This window comes from Rhyacophila brunnea, unplaced genomic scaffold (assembly GCF_057557595.1).
Source record: "Rhyacophila brunnea isolate RB1 unplaced genomic scaffold, BYU_Rbru_1.0 scaffold_8, whole genome shotgun sequence".
Lineage (NCBI taxonomy): Eukaryota > Metazoa > Arthropoda > Insecta > Trichoptera > Rhyacophilidae > Rhyacophila > Rhyacophila brunnea.
Genome location: NW_028233350.1, coordinates 27,796,553 through 27,824,384, shown reverse-complemented (window position 1 = coordinate 27,824,384; position 27,832 = coordinate 27,796,553). Strand labels below are relative to the sequence as shown.

General features: G+C 30.4%; 1 protein-coding gene across 1 annotated transcript in view; it reads left to right on the top strand.

Moving 5' to 3' along the window:
• The window catches only part of LOC147064094 (CD151 antigen-like), a 480,478-nt gene that overhangs the window by 294,835 nt on the left and 157,811 nt on the right, over positions 1-27,832 (top strand). Inside the window, exon 4 of the mRNA XM_085958707.1 lies at positions 15,188-15,765. Coding sequence (XP_085814833.1) covers positions 15,598-15,765 — 168 coding nt within the window. The 5' untranslated portion in view covers positions 15,188-15,597. The remainder of the gene's footprint in view (positions 1-15,187; positions 15,766-27,832) is intronic.

The window sequence follows — 27,832 nt, the reverse complement described above, 5'->3', positions numbered from 1 at the left end:
ATCCCAATATAATAATAAATAATTATTTTTGGATATATTTATTTTTTGACTGTTTTGTTTATATATCATTTCCTGTTAAACATCTCCGTGTTGTGTATAAGTTTTTTTGTTTATTATATGAAAATAGAATACGTATTGTTAACTTGTATTCAATTTTAAAAGCGTACGAATGTTGACTAAACAAATATAATATAGACTTTGTACCGTCATTTCAATAATGATTTTGTGGCATAATTCGCTTGAATAGATGTTTTTGAAGGTAAAATCAACACAATAATAGTAGGTATTGAAAGGAACCTAAGAGTAAAATTATACCAATAAAATAAACAAATATTTTCAATTCCGACGATTCATTAGAACGAACGTTACATTTTGTAAGTAAATTGATCTTTTCGTGATAATTTCCTTCAGTAAAATATTGTTTAGTAATTAATGGCTTACATTTTGCCGAATTCCTTTGGGTCATAAATCATCGATCTTGTCTTTCAGGTAACTCCTTGCCAGCAACAATTTCTCAGATATTTATTTCTACCTTAAATATTTCAGCAATATTTGGACTTATTGGTATCTTCCCGATAATTATCCGTACAAAAGGCACTACAATGATTTATCGATATAGCGTGTTCTTTTGTTTTACCAAATTTAACTGAAGTTTTTCCGTTAGTTATTCAACTAAAAAGATTAAAAAAAATACACTGAAACTATTATTTATTAAAAAAGCTTTGTGATACTTCGAAACAACTTATCATACAACGTTTTAATGATAAAAAGTTTCATAAAACTCAATGCAATCATAAAAACCGGACTTTCAATGAACCCACATTTTCTATCGGGTTTTTTAAATTGTAATTTTATTTCTTATTTAAAAATAAATCTTAAAATAATCAGTAAAATATATTGAATTGTAGTTATTGCTAAACATATTATTCTCACCCTTTTACAGGTTAGTGCAATTTATGTACTGCCCTATTTATAAAACTTATAAGTCTTAGCATGTATTTAAATTATGTTTATACTATTATACCAATTCCTTCATTATTAACTATTAAATACAAAATTAGGACAGTGAAATCTTCACGGAAGATTATTACACTTTTTAAAAAGGCACCTATATTTATTTATTTATTTGAAAAAGACATGTTGAGTACATAACAAATTATTATTCAGGACGTTCACAACATGACATTTAGAATAAAAATGACAAGTAATCAGTTCGGAAAATCAGAAAAAACAAAGTGGAGGAAAAAAGAAAGCAAAAATAGTTTTATACAAAAGAAATAAAATTTAAAAAAAAAACAATGATTCAAAAAGTACAAATTAAACAATAAAATAGAATTTAAAAATCAGAATATATAATGGATCGCCAAAAATATCTACATCTCTAGGGAGTGCATTGACCAACCGCACAGCCCTCGCTATTGGTGCCTGGTGAGCCTGACATGAGGAAACAGCTTTCAGCCAAAATAGGTCATGGCTGCGACCACGCATGTAATTGACGGGTGCGTAAAAATTTAAATTTTCTAGAATATCGGGATTGAAAATGATACCACGTGAGACCAGCGAAAAATGATTTAAGAGTATAAGTAGATAATTATGAAGAGTTCTAGAAACATACTTGTTAGAAAATTTCTAGAAAAAAACCATTAAGACAGACCCAAGTGTCCTTCTTGCGAATAATTCCTAATATTTACGATATCATTGGCGTTTAAAATTCCATCAATAAATGATTACCATCCTTGTATATTCAATTAAGAACATGATTTATAGATGACGTCAAAAGTAGTGTACATTTAAAGTTTTGACGACGTTAAACATTCTAATAATTTGTAATTCAATTATTTTTTATTGAAGATATGATATAGGATATATGATAAGATTTATAAAAGCTCTAGCAACGAGTCTCATTTTTTCTAGGCATGTTTTTGGATTTTATTAAAAATATGTACATTCCTTAAAAATATTGAAACATTCTTTAATCCTGTTTTGAATGAAATATATTATTTGAAAATAACAAATTTGAAGACGTAGTTGGATTATCTGTAGTAAAAAATATATTAACATCGCGAATCTTGTAACCTTTAGCGTGACATGTAACATTTATCCAAGGTTTTTAATTTTTTTCCGTGCTTCCCGGAAAAGTAACTTTGGGGATTTTTCAAGAACACATGAATATAAATCAGGATTATTTTCATAATAGAATTCTTGATTTTTATACACGGTTTAACACATAAGTTATGTGTTTAATGTGTTGTGTGGAACAACATATTACTTTTTTTACTCGCGTAAAAAAGGATAATGGTATTTTTAAAACCTATATAGATTTTATGAAAAATGTAAGATGAGATAATAATTTCTGTACACAATATTATTTAGGTAGGATTATGTGAAATTATTTGTGACCAGGCGTGACATAATTTTAGTTAAATGTTGATCTTTAAGTGATAGATACATCTTAAATAATGATGTTTTTATCGGCAAGGACATCATAACTGAAATTTTGATGCCATCTGTAAATTAATTTTAGTATTGCTATTACCTTGATATTAAATTTAAAAAGATGGTTGCCATTATTATAGAAATTCTAAAAAATCTGATTACTCGTAGTGTCATCTCCCTCCATTTTAGAAAGTGGCAGCACGCTATCACTTTTATTCTTTGTGTGGTTTTTCGTCTGGATTCGGGTATGTGGAGGTGGACAATTAACACACCGGAATTGTGATGGAAGCGGCGAGGTTTATTTAAGTTAATATTATATAATAGTTACATTTTTAATAATTTAATTTACGGAGGACGAAATGTGCGTGTTTACTGTTTGGCTGTTTGCAGCGTATTGCCCGCCATCTTGTGTTTCGCTTTCAACGAGAGCGTTATCGAAAAACGGCGACGTTGCTAATATTTTTCAACGGTCGTAATCTATGGCATTGCCGGCTCTATTATTATTTATTTTCTTAATCAGCCCTTACTATTTGTTGGATTTGATACCGACTCAGGCCTCTCCAGATACACAGAGACATCCCCAAATGGGGACCATTCGGGGGTGTAACAGTAGTTATTATAAAATATCATATCGTGAATAATGCTCGAGTTTATTTTAACTTTGATAGAAAATGATATTAAAAACAAAATATATAGTTACTTCAAACAATTTATAAACCGTCAATATCGGATTAGTCTACATAATTGTCAACAACTATCAATTGACAATATTGGTCAAAACTGAAAGATACTTCACAGAGGTATGTCACTTTTAAAACATATACATGCATACATAATACTACGTATGTTTTTTTTATATTAAGTGTTTAATATTAAATATTTTCTTATACTTGAAAACTGCTAGAAAAAATAATTGCTTGAGCATTTTCTTTCAGCAGGTGTATGACTTTTAAATTTGCTGCGAAACATTAATTTACTCTTTCACAGTTGGCAGTAGGTACTAACGTTTTCTTTAGATACTTTTTTTCATTCCAGTCTCAGATATTTTTCAAAAATATTACTTACTTTGAATAAGTTTTTCTTTTTGTATAAAATATGGCACCGGAGTTCGCCGTCGTATTTTATTGCATACTTAATTCCTCCAATTAACTTAAAATTAAATAAATTATATTTTTTCCACTTTTAAACAATTTTCGTGCAAAAACTTTTGGGAAATTCGTGTCCATTATAACTCATTGTACATTCTTTTAGTATTATTATGAGTTTTATTACCTCAAAGTTTTTTTTAAAGGAAATCAAAAGGTTACTTGATTGTAATAATAACAATAAATTTTCCGAAAAATGTAAAAAGTATTTTTCCCTCGTGATATTTTTTGTAATATCTGGTCTAAACCTTATACACTGTATTATAATATCCTGCATTATATATATATTGATAATTCCAGTGGGCTTGATGATGATGTTCAGGTGTTCGGGAGTCTACCATCTTAGTGTTAGAGTAGAGAAGGAGGCACAGGTGAATTAAACATTGTATTTTGTATCACTATAAAGTATCAAAACACAGTAATTAGGTCGAAAAAAAGTCCGCGCACTCGTTTGATTCATTAAAATAAACAAACAAACAGGAGAGATAAACTCCGGTTGTTATAGAGTAATTTTGATTTCAGTGGTGAATAGTTAATATTACGAAGGGATAACATTATAGTTCCACGAAGCGTTCGATTGTCGCAAGACACACAATGTCACGGGAAGGTTGATTAACCTTGGATTGGCACAGGGGGGGAGTACTTTTCTAGAATGTTCTCGACAGAAAGTACCCTTAAGATTTTAAAAACCACATAAATATATTGTGTCCTCACCGGGATCGAACCCAGAGCTCCCATATGGAAGGCCAGCCCCTTACGTACTACACCGCGAGAGCTGTCTTAAGTATAATATGTTGTCTTCATCCCCGAGAGATGCAATCAATTGCTTTAAGTCAGACTGAAAAATTACGATTTTGTTTTATAAAAATTATTGATGTTTTCGTATTTTTTTGATTATCTATGGAGAATTAAGGTATTTTTGTATGAGATAAACATAGTGGGGTAGGTTTGGTGTTAGTATCTATCTAGTTAGATTTAGCTAGCGAGGAGTTGATAGACCAGCTGCATGCGATCCTTGGGTTTGTCAGTGTTAGAGTCAGATTAATTTTGAAGGCTATTAACACTATGAATGTCAAAAAAGTGTCTAAACTTTTGACTAATAGGTATTACATAAGTATCGACACTGTGTCGACAAAGTTTCTCTTTTTGAAATAACAGAAAAACATTGCCTCCAAATCCCCTTATAAAGTTGGTACCTAATCCCATCATCTTTTTACCACTGCCAAGGAAAATGGCTTGCATACCCATCTGAAACTATTAACTCCACAATTATTAATTTTAATAATGAATTCATTCAAATATATTCTAAAACCTTCTAATATTTTTTTACATGCTTTGCAAAATATTCTCAATTATTTTAAGAAACCAACACAATATAATATAATATTACGTATTTACTATAATTTAATTATCAACTATTTTTTCAATGCATAATGCTAATAACAACAATGTTATGTTTGTTTGTTATGGTTATCTACCATTGACTTCAAAATAATGTTTTTAAAATTTGAATTGCGCAGTATACATATAGGATTTAAATTAGGATAAATTTAAATTATATACCTATAAACTACAACAGGAAATAACTCATAAGAAATGTTAACAAAGGACAAAAAGGAATTTGACAATTATATTGTGAAGATTTTATTAAAATCACATTGGTCGTTGACCCTCGATTTGGAAATCAATTTAGCACCTAAATTCATAAACCGTTTTCAGGTGCACGTCATGTAGCTCAATGACCATTTGATGATGAAACTGTAATAAAAATTAAGCGGGACCGTTTTATTGCATGGAATTTGAAATGCCGCTTGCAGAATTCCTGCGAGTATTCCGGAATGACTCTATCCGGTGCACCGGCTGGAATACATTTTATGTACAAAGTCTATTTTCAGCATCAGGTTTTTTACGAAACCCAAAGAAGCTTGTTTTAAATTTGAATATATTAATAGCACAGCATGCCGTGTTTATAATCAGACTTTTATCAAACAACAATGGCAACATTAAAATTACCACATCGAATTTAGTGTACCTATATTATATTTACCCACTTTACAGTAAACGGCAAAAAAATGTCATGATTTCGTTTCGAGGAAGCGGAGCGATAGGTAATTGATAATAAGTACTTCATTTACGGTCAGATCCAACCAAACACCATTATTTTAATACTAATTTACACATTTCACAAAGCACATTTTTATTAGATACACGACAGTCACAAAGGGTGAAGATAATTATATTGTTAAAATCTGACATAAACATTGCACATTAAGCTTTTTCAGTCATTCTTATTTACTTTCTTTGAACTAAGTATATAATTTGAAGATGATTATGGTTAGTTTTTCAATTAATCCCTGGTCTAATGTATATTATGGGCGATCCGACAAAAATAGTGCACACTTTTTCAGACATATATTTTTTTCATCGAATTAAGAGTATACATTTCAGATGCTATTGGTTAGTTTTTTTTTAATTCGTGTTACCTCTGCATAGATCAAATAAATCGTAATAGATAAAAATATTCAGCTATTTATAAAATATCTAAAATTATGTATGATTTAATGGAATATCTCTCTCCGTGTTGTTATATTTATCTATCAGTTTTTTTTTATTTACCGTTTGCCTTTATTCTTTTTTATCTTGAACTAGCTGACCCGGCAAACTTCGTACCGCCTCAGAAACAATAATCTTGTGTTAACTTATTAGCTGAATTAAATTCAGTTTTTTATTAAGTTAAAATGAATACTCAAAATGAATAAGTTCAATAAATGTGCAAAAATCAAATCAAAATGAAAAGTATTTTAATTATATTGAACTGTACACACTGTACACACACGATGACCGCGTGGATTAAGCGCCGGTCTATAGTGTCGAGGGTCCCATGTTCGAATCCTGGGTCTGGTAAGTTCACATATTGTAATTCAATTTCAATTCAATGATGACTACCGAGCCAACCTTCAGTCGTAAATTGTGCGGTGGCAAGCCAGGCAGATCCAATGAGTTTAAAAATTCAGTTGGATAGTTGGTTGCTTCGTCTTCGTTTGTTACACAGTCGATATATTTGAAGGAATGCAGTGGACCAACGATTTGATTTTGAATTGTGAAGTTTAAGTGATCCACATCTTTGTTATTTACCGCAAGAATGCTCGTTCACTCAACCAATTGTCATGTTTGTGATTAGCAATGATGTTCGGTAACACTTTGTTGATGAGTTCGTCCTTAGTTGAGACGAAATTGGAAAAATTCAGCGGAAACGAAATCAATCCGCTCGATTCATCGACAGGAACACGGCCGTTACCGATAGTCAGCAATTGCTACCACAGAGTCGATGATTTGAGGCAAGCATTTATTTTATCAGCAGCGGTCGATCTTGGAATGACTGGTAGTGTTTGGCGAAAATCGCCAGATAGTAGAATCATTGCGCCTCCAAAACTTCTTGAGTCATTGCGCAGATCTTTCATAGTTCGATTGAGTGCTTTCAATGCGCGTTTGTGCGCCATTGTGCATTCATCCCAGGTGATGATTTTACTTGCTAACAAAACTTTGGCCATTGCTGAGTATTTCGCAATGTCGCATGTCGGTTTTTCAGTCGGCAATTTTAACGTTGAATGAGGCGTTCGGCATCCTTCTAACAACGTGGCCGCTATCCCAGAAGAAGCAACTGCTACAGCATTTTCGGATCTCGCACGAACAGTAGCCAAAATCAATGACATGAGGAATGTCTTCCCAGTTCCATCGGGCGCGTCGAGTAAAAATAAGCCACCATTTCCATCATCAATTGCCTTCATTAACGTATCGTACACTTTCTTGTTGAGGGTTCAACAGTGGTACATTCTTTCGAACTGATTGGTTCAATACATCTCGATCATATTCACGATCACGTTCCAATTCTCGATTGAAAGCGTCGTTCATTCCACGATGTGGCGTTGGCATTCCTAACTTGACTAAAAAACTTCCGCACATGAGGTAACACATGTACTCGATCAAAAGCAAAGCCTGGTTACGTATCTCCTCATTCACCTCGAGATCGGGATTCCCTGAACTACACAAATTCGATGTAAAATGTCTTCTGACATGTCATCCTTTCACTTGTTCCATAGTTCAGGTGGATTCGATGGGAAGCATGTCGAAATAATGATATCAAATAATGTGCGTATCTGACTTGGAGATGCAGAAACAATTGCTTCAGCGATTGTCATATCCCAATGAGCATCGTTTTCAAGCAAATTGAGCTGTTGACATGAAGCACGAAATGTTGGGCACACTACACCATTGACAGTTAGACATTTCGACTATCATTCTTTCTTTTGTTTGTTTGTTTCTTCTTTATTGTTTCTGTCATGTATCAGAGATGGCGTTGTATACGGATTTAAATTTTTTGTGATTTTCTTTTATTTTCGAATGCGCGAGGTTTTCATCGTTCAAATTCATCGATGTCAGTCAAAAGCCTTTCCATACAAAATGTATGAGAAAATTAATTTTCTTCCTAATTTATTTTTCCGTGATTTATCCAATGTTTTAATAGTTATTCTGCTATTCGGGGCGGAGACAAAACCAACAAATCAAAGATCATAAAAATCGGTCCAGCCGTTCTCGAGTTATAAATGGTGTAACTAACCCGACTTTGTTTTATATATAGATTAATAAATTGTAATGTCCTCAATAATAGTCTGATAAAAATGGTAATGTTTTTTATTTAATAAAATACGATATAAATAAAATGCCGTTTTGCTGATTCATTCTACAAAAAACAATTCCTCCGTATTTTAATGGTATAATTAAGTATTGAATAATAAATAAATGTACTGAAAAAAATACACGCATTTTTGTAAAATGTTTGCTGTGAGTTTGTTTATTATATAACGTTGAACTTTGAATATTTTATCATTCACTTTACTTCTGCGTGAAATCACATCACAAAACTCATATAATCTACATACACGTGATGAGCACAAAAGGTCGACGCGATTATTATCGTTGTTTGGAATATAACTTTATTCAACTATAAAGGTCTGGTTAACACGTCTTCTTTCTAAAGGTTATTTGAAAGTTTTGAAAAACAAACAAAATGTCAGCTGTTCCACCATTATGAAACAAAACGAGCAGGAAATTCAATAATACACGGCAAAGGATGAAAATACCATAAATCAATCATTAAATTTGTATATTGGATATCATAACTATTGTTATAATGAGTAAAATGTCGTCTGAACATTATAATTAATTATAATAGTCGAAATACATACGTGCAACCTTGAAAAATTGATTAACACTCTTTTTACCTAGATGGTATTACAAATTAGTATTCATATTACAAGCCTACGAGGTAACCCTAACCATCACCCGGAGATTATTAATTGAGCTCACACTGAGCGATTATTATATTTACCGTTTATCTTAAAAATACCAATGCGAAAGACTCCCCAACAAAATATTATTTAACACATAATATTTATCCTGACTTATAAAGAAATCATTTGGCTACTGTCTCACTCTATAAACACCTATTTATTGTTTAGTATTACTTAATAGGTGTCCATTAATGACTCAAATACAATTTGGGATATAAAGATTTCGCGATTATTCATACATAGTCGACCTCTAAAAAAATCTTATTAAACACGCTGATAACGTTAAAATTAATGTTCTAATATGTATGGAGTGTCGATGTGGGACGATTAACGACGATTTTACGGCTTACCAGAAAAATAAAATTGTATGCTTGTAAAATAATAATGTTATGGAAATAATCGTCAGTTACGGAGTCCGGTGGTAGTTTTATTTTTTTGTGGATACTTTTTGTTCGAGACTCGGTTGTTTGATTATTAAATTATAATAATATATAGTAATTACGTAATCTGAGAAGGCCGAGAATCAATTTCTTGTGTGTGATGTGATGTCATTGGAAAAAAGAGTAGGGAAAGATGGGATTAGTTGCAACAGGGGTAAGTTGCAACACTTTATTTAAAATGGCCGCCAATCACGATTTTAATGAAATTTATTATTTGTACATCAAATTAGTATAATACACACTGTGGTCTAAAAATCAGTTAAATATATTGCGTCAGACAGGAGTTATTATAAAATGTTTGTTTTCGTTTACACAGAGTATTTTATTAAAATACTTTATTAATTTGGATATCTGTGTTATATATTTTCTTGCCTAGGTATTGTAAAATATATGCAGGTATCTTAAATCCACGTAATATTACTGCAATCATAAAATTTTGAGGCCGGAATTCAATTTTAGATGACGGGGTTGGTTGCAACAATTGTTACAGGGTTACTTGCAACATATTGAAACTGACCCAAAGTAAAAAAAATAGTATTATTTAATAATAATAGTGATACGGAAACATAATTAACAAGCCGTGGTTGTGTAAAAGATCGTTAGATATAAACGAATGAAAAATAAGAGATTTCATACGATGAATCAATAATATTTTGTATGTTTTCACACCAATGGAAATAAGGAAAATGAGACATGTGGGCATACTTTATCTGTACCAATAAAATGCTTTTTACACATGTGCCAATTGAAAATCCGATGTTCCTGATGCCTCTGGGTAGATGTTGCAATTTGCCCCAGAGTTGTTGCAAGTAACCCCCACTGTTGGGGCAGGTTGCAACGATTATCCATTTTTATATAAACATACATATATGTATTTATTTTCTATAAATTAACTAGTTTGTTCAGAATAATATATTATTTAATTATCAATTGTTATTTCTTCATTGGAATACATTACGTAAGTTTGAAAATAAAAAATACAAAAATAGCCCCTTCCCGAATCTTCCCCTATATAGAAAAAGTGTAAAAGATTTTTCCATTAATGATCAAACTGTAATGTATTATGAAATTTTGGCAGGGCAAAAATGTCGTGAATACGGTTAAATTGTGTAGGTAATATGTTTTGTCAAAATGAATAAGAATATATTTTAATCCTTAAATTATAATTTAAATTTGAATTATTCCGCCGAAACCGCTTTGTCGCTTCCACGAAAAACAAACGATTCCATTTCACGCTGAAATAACATTGGCATTCGAAAATCCAGAGCTTTGAGCGGTTTAAAAGAGTTCTTAAGCGGATGACAAGAAAAAATTAGAGCGCCGGAAAAATAAGAGACAGAAACTGGGCGGGAAATCGACTGTTTGTAATTTATTACCACGATGGGAATTGCCAGTTATGGCAAATGAGATAGCCATAAAAATAAATGAAAGGACCATGATATTTAAGACGCCATTTCTTTCGACGGGGTGCGCCAAGTGGAGCCGACCTCGTTCGGCGGAAATTGCTAGCGCTTAAAATATGGACGAAATTAAAATGCCATTATGCTAGGAATTTTCTCGCCGTATTACTATCATTAAATACAAAATAATGCGTCACAGATAAATAAATTCTGGTGTTTTCTGATAAATATAATGAGAACTTTCTCGAAATACTGCTTTAATTAACATGCTGTCTTAGTGAAGCGTTCATTTAAAACATTTAATAGTATTTACATAAATTCCTCTATTACGTACCATTTTATACAAAAACCTAATAATCCAGAAAAAAATATTGGATCGAGTGAGATTTTGGCTCACCGGGCGAAAGCACATAATCAGTTAGGCTGCCGACCATGTGAATTATTCTGCCCTGCAAGTAAAAAGACGGTTTGATTTTAGTGAAATGAGAACCCAAATTTTAAACTACTTGTCATCTTATAATATTATGTAACATTATTGGATTGTTTTGACATATTCTCTAAATATGCAGTGTATATTATATTCCTTATGACTCTCGCTAGCTATGTTTCAAATACCGTCAAAATCTTTTATTCGACTAAAGCAATTGCGAGTATCACACAATAATTATTGGCAGCCATCGTAGTGCAGTGCGTAAGGTGCTGGCCTTTCATCAGGGGGCTCCGAGTTTGATTTCCAGTGAGGTCACAATATATATGTGCTACACCAGTGGTTTCCAAACTTTATGTTACTACGCCTCCCTTTAAAAAAAATCTAATCTTGGCGCCTCCCCCCCTTTGTTTCATTAAATAATACAGACACCTTTTTAAATAGTCAAAAATGTACTAATACAAAAATGAAAAAAAAAATGATTATAAAAATAAACAAGGTTTTACTACTTATATTATATTAATTTTTAAATTAATTTGTTTTTCTTGCGATAAATGTGCTTGTTTATTAGCATAATCAATTTAAATAGTAGTCAATCCAAATTCATCATCTTTCATTGACATATGGATTCTAGCATGGGTCCCACATCCTGAAGCGGACCCACCTACCTATCACTGAGGTTATAGAAGCGTGGTGCTCTAAAGTAGTGTTTCCTAAATTATACACGTGGGTTATCATTTAAGTACATATATCAATCATCATATAGGTATCACATCTAATTGCAACGCACAACAACATACTTAAAATATTTAATAGCCCTGAAATAAAGTTGTGCCGTAGGCGACTTTTTTTACTATTAATAAAATAATGTGAAAAATGCATTAAAAAACTAACCAAGAACTCAGTAAATAAATTTTTGTTTGCTTTAATATATCTGGCGCAGAAATCATTCAAAAGGTTTTTGTAATTTTGATTTCCAAAGCTCCAATTTTTTTATGAATGCCTTCGCTTTGTCTTTTTAAATCAGTGAATGCATTAGTAGACCTTGCATTGATTTATTCACTCATTTTTTTTAATTTCAACCAAATCGACAAGTTTAACAACAAAATTACCGTTCCTACACAAATTTGCCTCAAATTTCAACATTATGATTTGACGCTTTTATTTCATTTTTTCACGAGCTAGCTAGCGCGCTTCACAATAGTATAGAAGTGAGGTATGTATTATAAAATTAGTCTCCATATTTTCAGACAGGTGTGCAAACAACCTTTTATAGGACTGTTTTTTATGTAGTTTATAATTAGCGGCCTTTTTATAAACTATGTATTTGCAAACTGCAAACCTGTGGCGACATTAATTGTATTGTGTTGAACTTTTCGCGCCTTCTTTTGCAACACTCCGCGCCTCCCAGTTTAAAAATCGCTGTGCTACACTACTGTTATTGGGCGTCATTGTCTGTTATAAAAAATATATATGCATAATAGATATTATATGATATTGTTTATATTTACCAAAAAAAAAAATACTAGCAAAACTAAAATATATATCAATTAAAAATAAGTAGACTTTTATTAAATAAAATTCTAAAAAGTGAATGATGTCTGAATTAATATCATGTTTCTAGCTTCCATACTATAGAATGATAATACTGGCAATGATGAGACCAATATATTATGTTATAATTCTTAATAATCCGCAAATAAAAATGAATTCCTTATAATAATACATAATATCTGTACTCTTTACTCAGTTACTTCAGCCGAAAAGAGATTTAGTTTATATCGCAACTGTTATTTTTTACAATCACGCAGAAATAATTATTTTGATACGTTTAAAAATGTAATACAAAGAATTCACTTTATTTTTTCAGGGATTTTGTGTTTCAGTGATTTTATCGATAATGTTATTCGCTTCATCTGCAATTTTATCTATCTATCTATTTTCTATCCGAGCAATTGGTTTTAAGGGCAGCCCGTAAAATTTATGATAAATAGGTGGCTGTGTCGATCCGAAAGGGAGATTCCTACAACAAAATACTCAGCCATTTTACAATGTAATGTTAAACATCGAACAAATTACAATTGAAATCTAAATATATATTTTTAAATCGTATTCCTGAAAAAAGTTCACTTTTTCTACATTTAACGCCTTTTTAAAAATAAAATTTGAATATACACGTATTGCCACGACACTCTTAAATTGGACAAATTCGAACAACTTAGAGGTTCTGCTTGTAAAACATTTGTTATTTTTTGATCAACCTGTGAACCATTTTCAATTATGGGTATCAATAAAAACTCTTTACGATCAAGCATCACCAATGAACATTCATAAGCAGTTTTAAGAATCTCAACTACAAAACTAACGCCTGAAATTAAAATCATGTTGAAAAATTTAAAAAATTCTTCTCATTATTACATATTAGAGAATCTTTTATTTTTTTATGTTGAAATTTCCTTTTCATGATAATAAATAAGGTATGTCTAAAAATAGTATTTTACTTGCGGCCCTCCAATTTATTTTATATTCCTAATGTGGCCCTTCATCTAAAAAAGTTGCCCTGGCCTACCATAGAGTATGTTATAGACACCTGGTCTCTGTAGAGAATTATCTGATTTGATGCTTTTTCTATTGGATCAATCATGATTATGCTAGTTGACTGATGAAAGTTTTCTATGTGTTGGTTGATTTAATTTTTCCAATTATAGTTTCCTTACCCTTTATCATCGATACTCTGTCGTCATACGAATAAATAATTCACTTAAAGGCGGACGTGCTCAGCGTAGGTCAAAATGGAGCTTTTTTTCTATTTTCAAAGCATGATCCTGGACATACCTTAAACGTTGTAGATCATCTATTTATATAATTCTGAAGCCTTATTATCCTTTATATTTATTTTAAACATTTGATGACTGCATAAAGTATTTTTATTACATAAAATAGTACCTATTCTTTTAAACCTCTCGATCTAGGATATAGTCATATTTCAATACATCTATGAGTAGCGGTGTTGAGATTTTTTAGATTTATTAATTTTTAAACGCATTAGTAAAATTTATGTTGACATTATTATAGTGAAATATTTACGATAAAAAATTATATTTATAATCTCTGTGATCCCAAATTTGACAAGAATTAGGCATTTTATTATTCAAAAAATGGGCAAGATTAACACATTTGAAGATAATTCTAAAGATACTCATTATAAGCTATGTCTTTGACCATTCAAGTGTGATAAACATTCTATGAATAATGATTGCTTTATAATAATTATTGACCTAAGAATAAGGTAGTGTTTTTTTGAAATACATTCAGGCATTCCCCAGTGGTTAAGCTACAACATACGGCCGTAGCCATAAATTGACAAACTATAATTAAAATAGGGAGTAAAATGATGTTAACGCGCGTGTTTGAACATGTACCGTTTAAAAAAAATCGGTTACGTATTAATATTAAAATATTATTAAATTCTTCAAAGTATGTATATATATTATTTGCAATAAAGAATAATATACTTGAGTTAACACAATACTAGTATATACAGTAAGGTTAAATGTGAAAATACAAAAAAATGTTCATATAGTAAAACACAAAACTAAGATGGTAGATTTAATTCGATATAGATACAATAAAAAGATGTCGTTACGGCAATTGGAGTGATAGCCGCTGGAGCATTTCTTTTTTTACCGATACTCTGCGCCCTTAAAAAAGCATTTAGACAATTGGAAAAAAACATTTAATCCAATTAACTACACAGGGGAGTGGCCTTTTATCTTTGCGCTTCGAATGATATTTTAAGTACGCAGGTATAGGAGTATTTTTTTTACTGGTTGTATAATAGGTATAAAGGCATATACCTAAATACGAATATTACATCCAAACGTACGGTGATGGAACATTACGGTAAATATTATGTACCTACGTAATTTTATAAAAAAAAACCTTATACTTGTGACAGTTTTTAAATGATATTTTTCTTTATTTTCAGATGGACAAAAATAATAATATACAATGGCATACAGAGAGGAAACTAAAAGAGGGAAACTAATTACTTCTGAAGATTTGAATAAAATAAATCCACAAGTTTAGTAATCAACTATTCAAAAAGTGTTTCATAAATTATAAATCATAGTGCTACAATAATCTTCTGTTTTATAATTTATGGTGTATAATAAGTATTGCTATTTAAAATAACTTTCAAAGCCTATTGTATTAAATTCATAATATTGCAAAGTTTAATTAATTGAATTAATATTATTTCGATAAGTGGCGACTATAATGTATTTTAGAGAGCTGTTGAAGATAATATAATATGTGCTATGCAGTGTTATAGATGATCTGTGAATTTAATTGGTGAGATTATCTGAAGTTTCTTAAATAATACTGTAAAGGGCCACAATGAACGGTGGAACTATGCACCAAGATGGCACGGGTGCCCTCCTAGGCACGAGCAGCGTATCGAGTGCAGGCGCAACTAGTTCTGAGCAGAGGAAAACTAGAGACTCAGATTGCTGCAGCGTGAACTTCCTCAAATATGTCCTTCACATATTCAACGTTGTTTTTATGGTGAGTTCTTCTATTACTTTTCTAATCATATTATTATTCACAATGTATCACTAAATGTTCATTTTTTAACTGACCAAGTATGCTCATACCACTCTGAAAACTATCACTTTGAAAACTCTGAGGCAGTCTGGACCGAAAGATTCTAATATAGCCTAGTAGAACCTTGCAAGACCTAATACAATCTAATAAGAAAGTTAGAGTTTCAATTATCTAATAAAGCGTTTTCTTACTATTCTTATTAAAAACGTAGGGGGTTTTTTTAAAGTCATGTACTATGGCCAATTTTATTGATCTTTCTCAGTCATTAGACTGACAATTAAATATTATTTTATAAATACATCACAAATATGCTACTTCAAATTCTTTGTCAAAATCAACATACCTAATAATTATTGGAAAAATAATCAGTGTGATAAAGGTTAAATTTTAGATGAATATTTTGTTCTCATGAATAAATCTCACTTATTTTAAGATGTGCAAATAATATAAATTTTTTACATGAAATTATGATTTTTGAAACCACTTTATGAGTGATGTTTTAGTACAAAAACACCTTTAATATAATATAAACTTATTGATCTATGTTTTATATTATTAGATATGAACCGTTTTTAATGATCCGATTTTCGCCTTTTGTATTATTCGTATATGAAGTATATGACGTAAGTACCAACATTTTTCATTCATGTCTTAAATATTGTCAATTATATGAGTTGAGGGAAAACGAGCTCCATGATATAATTTCTAATTTACAATTGAGTAAATGGTGTGAAAATATTTAATTTGAAAATCGACACGGATGTGAAGCAATTATCTTTCAATATTGCTAAACAATGTGCTGATACTGTTAATAGTTGTAAAATGTAGTATGGATACAATGTATAAAATATTACCATGAAAGCATCTTTACAATATACAATAATATACTTAATCAATTTACGTTTATTGCATCTGAGTATACTTTGAAATCATAACTTCATTAAAATAACGGCGTAATAAGGTGTAGAAATATCTTTAATAAAAAAAAATATGAAAAGTGGAAAATTAAAAATTCTCCGCAGAGTTAATATTTTTCATCTGTATTTTCAACGTGATTTAATAAAAAAAAATATTCAATAACTTGGAAAAGAATATCATAAAATTTAATTTGGACTTTATTTTAGGATCAAGGTACACTCTTACAAAAATATTTTTCTTCGTCAAAATGCAAATCAATTATCTTTTGCAACCTTTTAAACATGGAACGAATTTTTGAAAGTCTACGAAGGCTTGTTTTTTTATAGGAGAATTTTTAAATTATGCTAAGATACTATATAATGTACTAGACTGTAGAGAAAGCACACTTGGCAGGTGTAATTAAGGGAAATAAGAAGATAATCCGATATTACTACTGATGAATAAGTACATACTAATGACAACGACACACTAAATTGATGAAGTTTCAAAAGTTTACTGACGATATAAAATTAAGCAATGAGTTTGAATTATGTATTTTCCTATAAACGTGACATACGTTCAAAATATATTGTCATCTTTGAAAGAAACCCATTGTTATGTATCTGTCCCATAACAATTTATAATTTCACCCGTAAAACTAGACATTTTAAAATACTTATATATTATATAAAATACTGACGAATGACTATAAACAACAATATCAGATCTCAACTGACGTAACTGGATAATTAAATTATATTAGTTCATGACTGAACTAACTGTTAAATAAAAATAACGAGATAAATAATTTTTTTTATTTTTAACAACAATCAATATTTATGTGATTTAATCCAATAGAAATATTTTTTTTAATTATCTTATTATTAATTATTTTGAACAAACGTACATCCATAGATAATAATATTATGGGAAAATGTGTTGGGCGCTGTTTCAACAGCATATCGATTAGTATAAACTGGTATAGACACCCTGATGTCAAGTGACATAAATAATACAAAATAACGTTCGGATTTACCATAAAATAATCCATACAATACAATGTTCATCAAAGACGCAATATATAATTACTATTCAATATATATTATATATATAAATAAATTAAATATATAAATGTAATTAAAAATGTAGTCTTTAAATAGTCGCCTAGTATGGAGTCTTCGCCGCTGATAGATATATAAATCTTCTTAATAGAGATTTTAACACCATCAAAAACATTAAGCTATCATATTTGAGGTAATTAACTAATTACGTCAAATCAATATATCGTAATTCCGCAGTATTATCTTATCTTAAGATGCCTACTACTCGTATTATAAGAGTTCTGAGTAAAACGATATCCTAGTTAAAATCCATATATAAGTTGTATTCAAATTATGTCAGAATCATAATTGAATTCCGGAAATCAATGAACATAATAATATAATAATGCCACACATATTGCACACATTGAAAGACATTAGCCCTTTACTGCTATTCAGCACTCAACAAGCATTATATTATTATCTACGATAAGGAGAGATAAATATGTTACGCTAAAATCTTTTTTTTACTTAAATATAAAGCCACTGAAGAGTATGGATATATCATTTAAATCTCAGATACTGATAATCAAAACCGTAATATTTACGATAACGAAAAACAGTATGAAAAGTAACCTCTTAATAAGAATCCATATAAATATACGAATCTATCATTGTGACCGTGCATCGGTACATTGTATTTAGGGATTGCAATACCGAATGAAAATGTCAATCCCGGTTTTTCGGTATTTCTTATTGAATACCGGTATTAATACCGGTATTTCTTAAACATTAAAAAAACAGAAGTAGATGCTTATCAATAAATAGGTATAGCTATTAAAATCTTTTTAAAATATTATTTTATAGCAGAAACCTACATACCTACATTTATTATGTTGACATTTAAAAATATTTATTGATCATTATTGTGGAACTAGTGATTTTTTACAAATAATTTGAATATATTGATAATTTTAACTAAAGCTCTCAAAGTTCATCAAGTGCAAATAAGTCTAGCTGCAGGAAAAGTTTCTTAAATTCAACGCTTGTACAGTCATCAATAATTATAGAGTAATTAAACATTTTTGTCACGGATGTTTTCTATTTCGAAATAATATTACGATAATTCATCGCAACAATTACTTATATAAATATATGTGATGAAATTTATTTTATTATTTTTTCACCTCTTTTGGATTCACTCGATATATTTGCATTTTAGCAGCACATAACTTATAAGTAATTCATTTTCAAAAACTTAAACGAGTGTGCTTTCTTAATACAGAAAATTCCAGTATTTTGAATTTTTAAAACCGGTATTCCGGTATTGATAAATACTGTAATACCGGTTTTGAAATACCGGTATTGCAATCCCTAATTGTATTAAAAATTGCCTGAAAATGATATTAAAATTTTAGAACAACCCACAGTGCTTCAAGGTACTGAAGTTGAAAACTTCTATACTACTCGTAAGTAATATTAACAATTAACTACGCAAACCACCTGTATAAATACGATAAAAGACTTTGAGTTTCATATTGTTTGATACTTTTCTATTGAACAGTCACCGAGTTTTAATTTCAATAGTGCCAGTAACAATAGAGGTCCCTTGAATTAAGCACAGAGAGAGTCGGTAAATCGCTTCATTGTTTGAGGGGTAAAGTTATAGCGGAACCAAGGTAAGTGGAGAAAAGAGGGCAAATATGGTCCCGTTCGGTGTGGTAAAAAAGAACCTAGTGCATTCAACACTGCGAAGTCCACATAAAAATATACAATACCTACTTTTTAAGTATCTATTATTTAATATACATCAGAAATTTTCAACATGGTCTATGTCATGCACCCCTGTGAAAATTTGATTAATGTGACAAATGAATAAGTATTTTATTTTATTTTTAAACCACAAAATGAATTAAGGCTATAATGGTCTAAAAAGATCGTGGTTAGGCGATGCGCGGATTGTGCAAATGACGCGTGCCGAACGAAATATAACTTTTCATAAAAAATTAACATGCGTTCATTTAATGTTATGTTTATTGTTATATTACTAATAATAGTATGTTCATTGACATGTTTTCATTTTCAAGTACATACGTTATGTTTTTTAGTCATATTTACACGATTTAAGAATATATTCCTCCGACGCCATGACAAAACAAATTGACGTACGCAGTAGACTGTTGGTCTCCGATTGGCGACGAGTGCGAAATTTCGTCGCACCTACTGTTGAAAATTATTTGCCATTTCACTGATGTATGCTCTTAAGTACATTATAGTAGGTATACGGGTGAACAAATTAAATTTAAAAAATGAACCTGTATAAAATGCAAATATAAATAGACCAACTAAAAGAAATTATAAACCAAAAATAATTAATCTGATTATGATCATAAAATTCTTTAAACTAACCTGTTTAAAACAAAAGTATCGATTAAACTACTCTGACAGTATTTTTAAAGTACGCGTACAGTAAGTCGTGGAAGTTACGAATCTAACTTTAAATAAAGGAACATTATTTAACAGACTCTTTCAATCCTCTGATGCCAAAATTATAAAATTTTATGTACTTATTGATTAGTAGGGGGCTATGAGGATGGTTATATATTCCTCCTAGTCCTAGATTCATACGTTTCGCGCATCTTTCGCACGAATGTACTGCCGTACTGTTTCAGGAAACAGAAAATTTATAAAAAAATAGCCGACGTGTTTACGACAAAATAATTATTCCAGTCATAAAACACATCGGTTTACAAGCATCACCGATCATTTTTTTATGATGATGTCACTACCTATATCAGGGATGGCGAACTTATGGCACGCGAGATGATTTTGCATGGCACGCATTTGAATAAAGTTCAAGAATAAGCATTATAAGTAATATAAATATATAATTGCATGGGTCGGTCCTTTGACTTTATGCGTCACATATAATATTATCACACTAATCTCATCAGGCGGCGGAGGAAGCCGCGCCGCGAATCTCTAATTTTGATTGATTTACGATGCTTGAGAGTCTTGAGACCACTGTAGCGAGAGAATTCCTCATCTGATCGGAGCAATTCTCGTGTCAATTTGTGCGATAGAACCAAACTAATTAATACATTAACACAATCACTGCGTATTTTTTAATTAATTTATAATTACCAAATTTAAATAACATGCTAATTACATCTAATGACCGTTTAACGTCGAACGAGATTAACAAACAAGTTCATTTCTACCCACAAAAAATGACTGCACCAAAAAACTTGGTAAAGCTAGTAGTACCGGCAGACAGTTTTAAAATTTGTGGACCAAAATGTATGGCGAAATCTAAAAAAGTGATGCTATACGTGTGATGTTCTGTGAGTGGTATCTATAACATCATCATTTTATTAATAGAATTTTTAAAAACTATGTTTATCTCATGAAAAACTGCTCGGCACGTCAGACAGTTGAAAAATATTATTTGGGAAATTTTTTGGCACGCGTACATAAAAAGGTTCGCCAACCCTGACCAATACTGTGTTTAGCTTACCTATTGAATTATATTTTGTAATCTTACAAATAAAAATAACAATATATTATATATATAATATAAGTGTAGGTATATAGTATTTATAATAGAACAGTGTTATATAATTATATTAGCTTACTTAATAATCACAAGGTGTGTTTAAAAAAAAAACATTACGTATATTGTTATCATCTGTGTCTACCATTTCATTAAATTTGATAATATTATTAAGACTTCTAACGTCAGAAATAGCATTATTAATCTTCGTCATAACACTGAAACGTGTGTGTTATAAACATAGGGATTAGGTACTTGAAATATAAATTTAGTAATGTCTACTCATGTAAAATTTCTTGGGATTTAAAGAGTTATCAATCTACCTGATCCACCCACATAGTCGACAGGTCTGGCGGTAACTGAATATAGGTAATACTTTCTCGTTAAAGCCTTCTCTAGGCAGTGGTTCCAGTTGGATTACAAAAATTATAATATATCGTCGTTGAGCTGTTAAAACCTCCGATGAGAGACAAAATACTATTATAAAGTAATAACACTAAAATTAATAATAACACTAAAATTAAATTAGACTTTCATTGTTTTAACGTCTTCAAATAATACTTCGAATTGTGCTCATCATCGTCCAGTATTTTTAATAGCTCCAATTACTACATAGATTGCACGTATTACAGTCTTATTACCTATATTTAAATATTTGTCATATACAGAATTTGTAAGGTTTATTAAACTTTGCTGTATATAAAAAACAGAGAATACAAGTTAAATCCAAACATAATATATTTTGCAAGAAACTTTCACAGTGTTTGGTATTGTACATATTATGCTTTTGGTCTATCGTGTGTATTTTATTCTTTTTCCAACATTTTGAGCTTGTTTCAGAAGCCATTCTCAGGTGATGAACACGCTGGCCATAACTACTACTTGTAACCATACGTTAAGAACTAAATTTTCCCACTGTGTGCATGTAACGGTCGCACTGACCAGATTTAACTTGCTACGACGTTCAGAAAATCTACAGGTAGCTGTCGTATCTGAGGACCACTTGCACCACTTACCGTAACTCATAGCTTCCACAACAAGCTCCGTACTTTGATTCTAGCGAATAACACCTGACACGTGACCCATCGCGTCCACAAGTCACTAAATTGTGCTCATTGCCTTAGAGCTAACATAGATACATCCGTCACACCGACTAGTATTTAGACGCGGTAGGTATCTCTACGTAGGAGATCAATTGCACCGTTAATTTGTGGATCTAACAACTATCTCAGTTAATCGCACATGTACGACGTAACGTGTGTGCAACATTTCATGCAAACAGTATGAACAATGCAGTCCATAACGTGCGGCTGCCAACTGTCGTAGCAACAAATAGTTGTAAGTATATGCATTATGAAATATTATGGTTGGATTACATCGAGTTTTGGAAAACGAACACATGGTGCCAGTCCAAAAACAAAATACAAAAACTTATAGATATGCTATATATTTATATTAAAAATAAGATAGATTTTGAAATGTCGTAATAGATTATTTGAATCACAAAATGAATACGTTAGTGGGCGGAATGCATAAATGAAATGGTCTGTAATAAATACTTCCTCGTTAGAGGGCTCTCTGCCAGACTATTTCTGATCCTCGAATCTCATCACAGCCACTCCTTTGTCTTGCTTTATCTCAGTGGGAGCATCTTCATGTTAAAGCGGTCTCCTTCACGATATACTGGGAGCGGTATTTGTCCTAGAGACTATGTAAGGATAAGAACAGTCTCATATGTAGGGATGTGTTAGTGTTTGTTTACGATGCGAATATTATTAAATTGTGCACCTAACATACCCTTACTTTACATATATACACAAGTGGTATTAGATAATTTTAGATAACTGTGAAATAATACGATATAAAAATAAATCACGTCAATAATTATTTTTCGTCTACTCTAGAATCTAGATGCTTAAAAAAAGATTTTTTACATAATCGAAAGAAATAGAATCAGATTGGAGAGGCCTTCACTCAATATTATCAGTTGTTTGATGTCCTGAAGTTCAGTAATAGCTTATCATTGGCAATACCAATTGGGAGGGCAATAACTATATTCTACTAACAATCTTCGGATCTCGGATATTGATATTATATTCCACTTGCGTGAGATGAGTTTAGGAGAACGTCGTTCTATACAAAAAATTAAATAGGTTCTACTTAGTTAATTTGGTGTAGGTACTACTATGTATTTTTTACTCTTAAAATCATGTTTTCTTTTTTAATATCATGTTGTGGACGCCGTAAATTTGTAATTTGTCATTTTTACTGTATGTAAAATAAATAAATTTTAATTTAGTGGATTAATCCAATAATAGTATTTCTACAAATCATGCTTATACTGATTCCTTGAAACAAATAATTAAATCTCCATATTAGATGATAACGAAATCTATAATTATTTTGAACACAAAAATTCTCGTATTTCTGCAAACACATTATTTGAGTAATATAATAACATACGTATTGTTATTTACTATACTATTATAATATCATGTTTACTGTTTAATATAATATGAATTTGTGAAAACAATTTTATGCGTGACACTTGTATAGGTTTGGTTTTCTCGTGATTTTTGGGATGCTTGCGTTACTCCCCAGCTTTCCACAACCGAATACCACAGAAAACTATCTACTTCTCAACCTTAATATCTATGATACAATGTGAGTTAATATTAATTTATATTGTATAAAATCAGTGCCTCTATGACATTGAGAAAATCCTCATCGATATTTCTTATTTATTATCAATGTATAAAATGTTTTAAACGGTAGTTCAAGAAATCTTATAGATTTCGGCAAAGAAAATATTCCTTTTCTTTAAATAGTTATATATTTTCATTTTTGACATTACTAAAAAGTTAGTAGGGTTAGTAATTATGCAAACAAATCATTTTTGATACTTATTCTTTATGTAAGATACTAAATAACATAAAAGAATAATTTAGTGCCGTTCAGCTTGCCAATTTTATTTTAACTGTAGTGCTTTCATAGACTGTAAAAAGACAACGTTTAATTTTTTTCAAATAATTTTAATGATCAATTAAAATTTAATGTCCGCTGTGCGTGTATTTTTGTAATCTATACTAGGGTAGGTAACTTTCTTAGACCTTTAATCAACAAAGTTTAATTCCCAATAAAAAAAACTTCTCCTTGTTTGAGAATATGACTGGATTTGTTTTTATTGGAAAGCATATGGAATAGGCATCGAAGGAGATTATTCACTTCATTTGCATAACAAAAATATTGAGTTTGATTAATTCCATCATTTGATATTGTTATACCGTCTGGAATATCGCGACAGTTACAATGTTTGCATTTCAGTTGACTTCATCGTTTGTGTATTGGAATATTTATGTTTTCATATATATTTTTTTGAATTTTGTAGACATATTATATTTTGCATTTTTCACGTACTATTTATTACCTATATTAAAATTACTCAGATTAAAGAATTTTTTAATTATAGGTACATATAACATTAAATCTATATTTAAAGTACCTAAGTATTTACTAGTGGCAATGGGTGGAGGTAGGCTGTTAAGATTCGACATAAATAATGCATACCAAACTTTGTTATTCGTACTTGTTTGTTTTCATTGAACTAAGGATACAATTTGCAGGTAGCGCAGGTTAGCTTTTAAAATTTAATTAAGCTTACCTAAACCTAACCATAATAGTTTACATATGCTATGAGTGATCCGACAAGATGGTACACACTTTTTTAGTCATACTTATTTGTTTTCGTTGAATTAAGGATAGGTACATAGTATTACAGCTGATGACATTAGTTACTTTTTAAAGTTCATTAAGCCCTGCCTACTCCAAAACATAATCATCACAATTTAATGTAAGCATGTCAATTCAAATATGTAAGGATATAAATACTTCATTGCTTTAGTTAATTATATTTTTTAAGTTGAGATCTGTAAGTTTCTATATCTAATACAGCTCGTTTACCCCACAAACCTTGAAACATCAGTTATTTATTGATTCACGAATCCCGTATATTTTTATTATTTTAGTGAAATGATAATATTTTCCGCATTATTATTTTTATAGTTATATATAAATTATTACATATTACTAGGTAATAACGTAAAACAAGTTATAGTAATATTTTAATCCCATAGAAATCTATAAAATATATGATATTATAAGTAGGTACTTATAAGATATCATACAATACATAATGATAATAAATATAAGCAGGTATTTGGGATATGTGGCAGATACGTACTATTTTATATTTATGTAAAAAACTATGTCATTTTACACGAATTATTAAAAGTTTTAATTATTCTGCTTGAATGCATCTACGTTTATTAAAAAAATGTTGCAAGCTTTTTGTATTTTCTAGACCCTTAAAAGTTCCAGTACCTAATAGATATCACAAAGCTTCTACCTGTGCGGCCATCGCTTAACTCTACTATATTAAAGAATCAACTTCTATTGTCCGAATGTCACATAAAGAGTCAATTTTACGACCTATCCGTAGCTATACGTACTTAGTTCAACAAATTTATTAGTAGGTATCACATTTTGTATTTTGACTTTGCATTGTAGGTATTCTTTGATGATGATGATTATAATATTAATACTGTCGACCGAAAGTACTTGACGGAATTTGAATTTAAATTCAAATGGATTTAAGTTTTTAACTATTCCATTTGAGTCGTTTTTTGCGACCCTGGTTTCGCCTTTCGGCATCTTCAGGCACTATGCGCACTCACCAAGAGGTAAATACACACTGACAACGAATACAATCAATTCTTTCTATGATTATGATGATAATAACATGTATAAATTACTACGGATATTTATGTCATCAAAAATATATAAAAAAAAACTGTCTTAGAATTTTCACGAACCGAAGCCGCGTTCAGGTCCGCTCCAGTCATCTTAACCTTTGATTTTATGTTTTATTAAATATTAATAAATTTTATTACGCGACGACTATATTTTAAAATACCTAACGAAGTTTGAGCTACAAGTATAAGCTATAAGTAAGTATAATAAGGTATATTATTATAATCGACCAATTAAATTCTTACAAATCTTCAGGTTTACGAAACACATTTTAATTGTACTTATAGACCCTGTGTCTCATTTAGAAACTAAATCTTGATTTAAAATACGGTAAACCTTTTAGGTATATATTTTTTTTTTTTTTTGTGATTTTACCGAGGCTTTGACTGCGACTCGCTGTCATATCGCCTCTTCTCTTCTAGAAGGGGATCCTTCGATCAGGTCCTCACTCCTATTCTGTTAAATGGCTTTATAATTATTTTGTCTAGCTCTTCCATCTTTCTTTCTTTCTTCTTTAGACGCCAGTGTTTTATGCACCAGAATCGCTCTCCTCCGTATCCATCCCTTCTGTATTTTCGATACATCGTGTAATCATTGAATTTCAGATAGTCTAATTCAGACCTCAGCCAAGTCTCTGAGATTAATGCTATTGAAATTTTTTGTCTTATTAAGTAGAGTTCTATATCATCCTTTTTTTGCTTCATACTTCTGGCATTCCATTGTAAAATCCTAATTTGTTTTTTACTATCCATTTTGCTCCAGATTCAACTCAACAAGAACAAAAAAAAAGTTTAGGTATATTTAAATTCAATTTATTTTTATCAGATAAACTTTTTACCCGCGACGTTTAAATTTAAAAGTATATTTAAACCAGCTCTCAGTCCACTTATAAATACATAGTGATCATGTATTTTTGATAACATGTAGGTAGGTATTTCTTTTTAAGTATTCTCAACAGGATCTTAATATAAAAAATATTGGTATCTCCAGTATATCATGCCTCAGTCCTATACAATAAATCAATTTGATAATCACAGGTCTATCCTAGATAACCAATCGTATACCTGTGTTTCTTTGTTGTATTGACCAGATGAAATAAATTATAATACTATTAATCACTCTACGAAATTTACCTGTCAATACAAATCGAACATTTTGAACTTAAAGATATACGTAATGTTATTATAGGACCACATACGTACATACAATAATATAGGACCTCTTGTATTTTGATACGTAAGAATGAATTAATTTATATTATGGTTATTTTAAAAAATGTATTATGAATTATTAATTGTAGGTAGGTACACCTCGAAAAATTGAAGATAAAATCATACAAATGACTCTTGATAACATTTCAGTAAAGCGAAAACAATGAATAATTCAAAATGCAATCAAATTTTGAAATCATTTCATCGTAATGTATTAATAAAGACATGAGAATAAATCACGGTACGATACATTTTTCTCATACCGCAAGAGCAAATAAGTATAGTGAAATGTGGCACAAATCACAAAATAATCCAAAAAAATAACTTGTTCAGCTGTATGCCTACAGTTGATACATCAATTCTGTATAAAGGAAACGGGAAATATGTCTAAAATCACTAGTTTTCAGGAGAGCCAAAATAAGATTGGGTTTTGAATAACCTTGTATGTTAAATGTGAAATTTACTAACTCAGACAGTTCTTCTGCTTTTTTCTGTTTCTCGAAGGTGCGTATACCTGT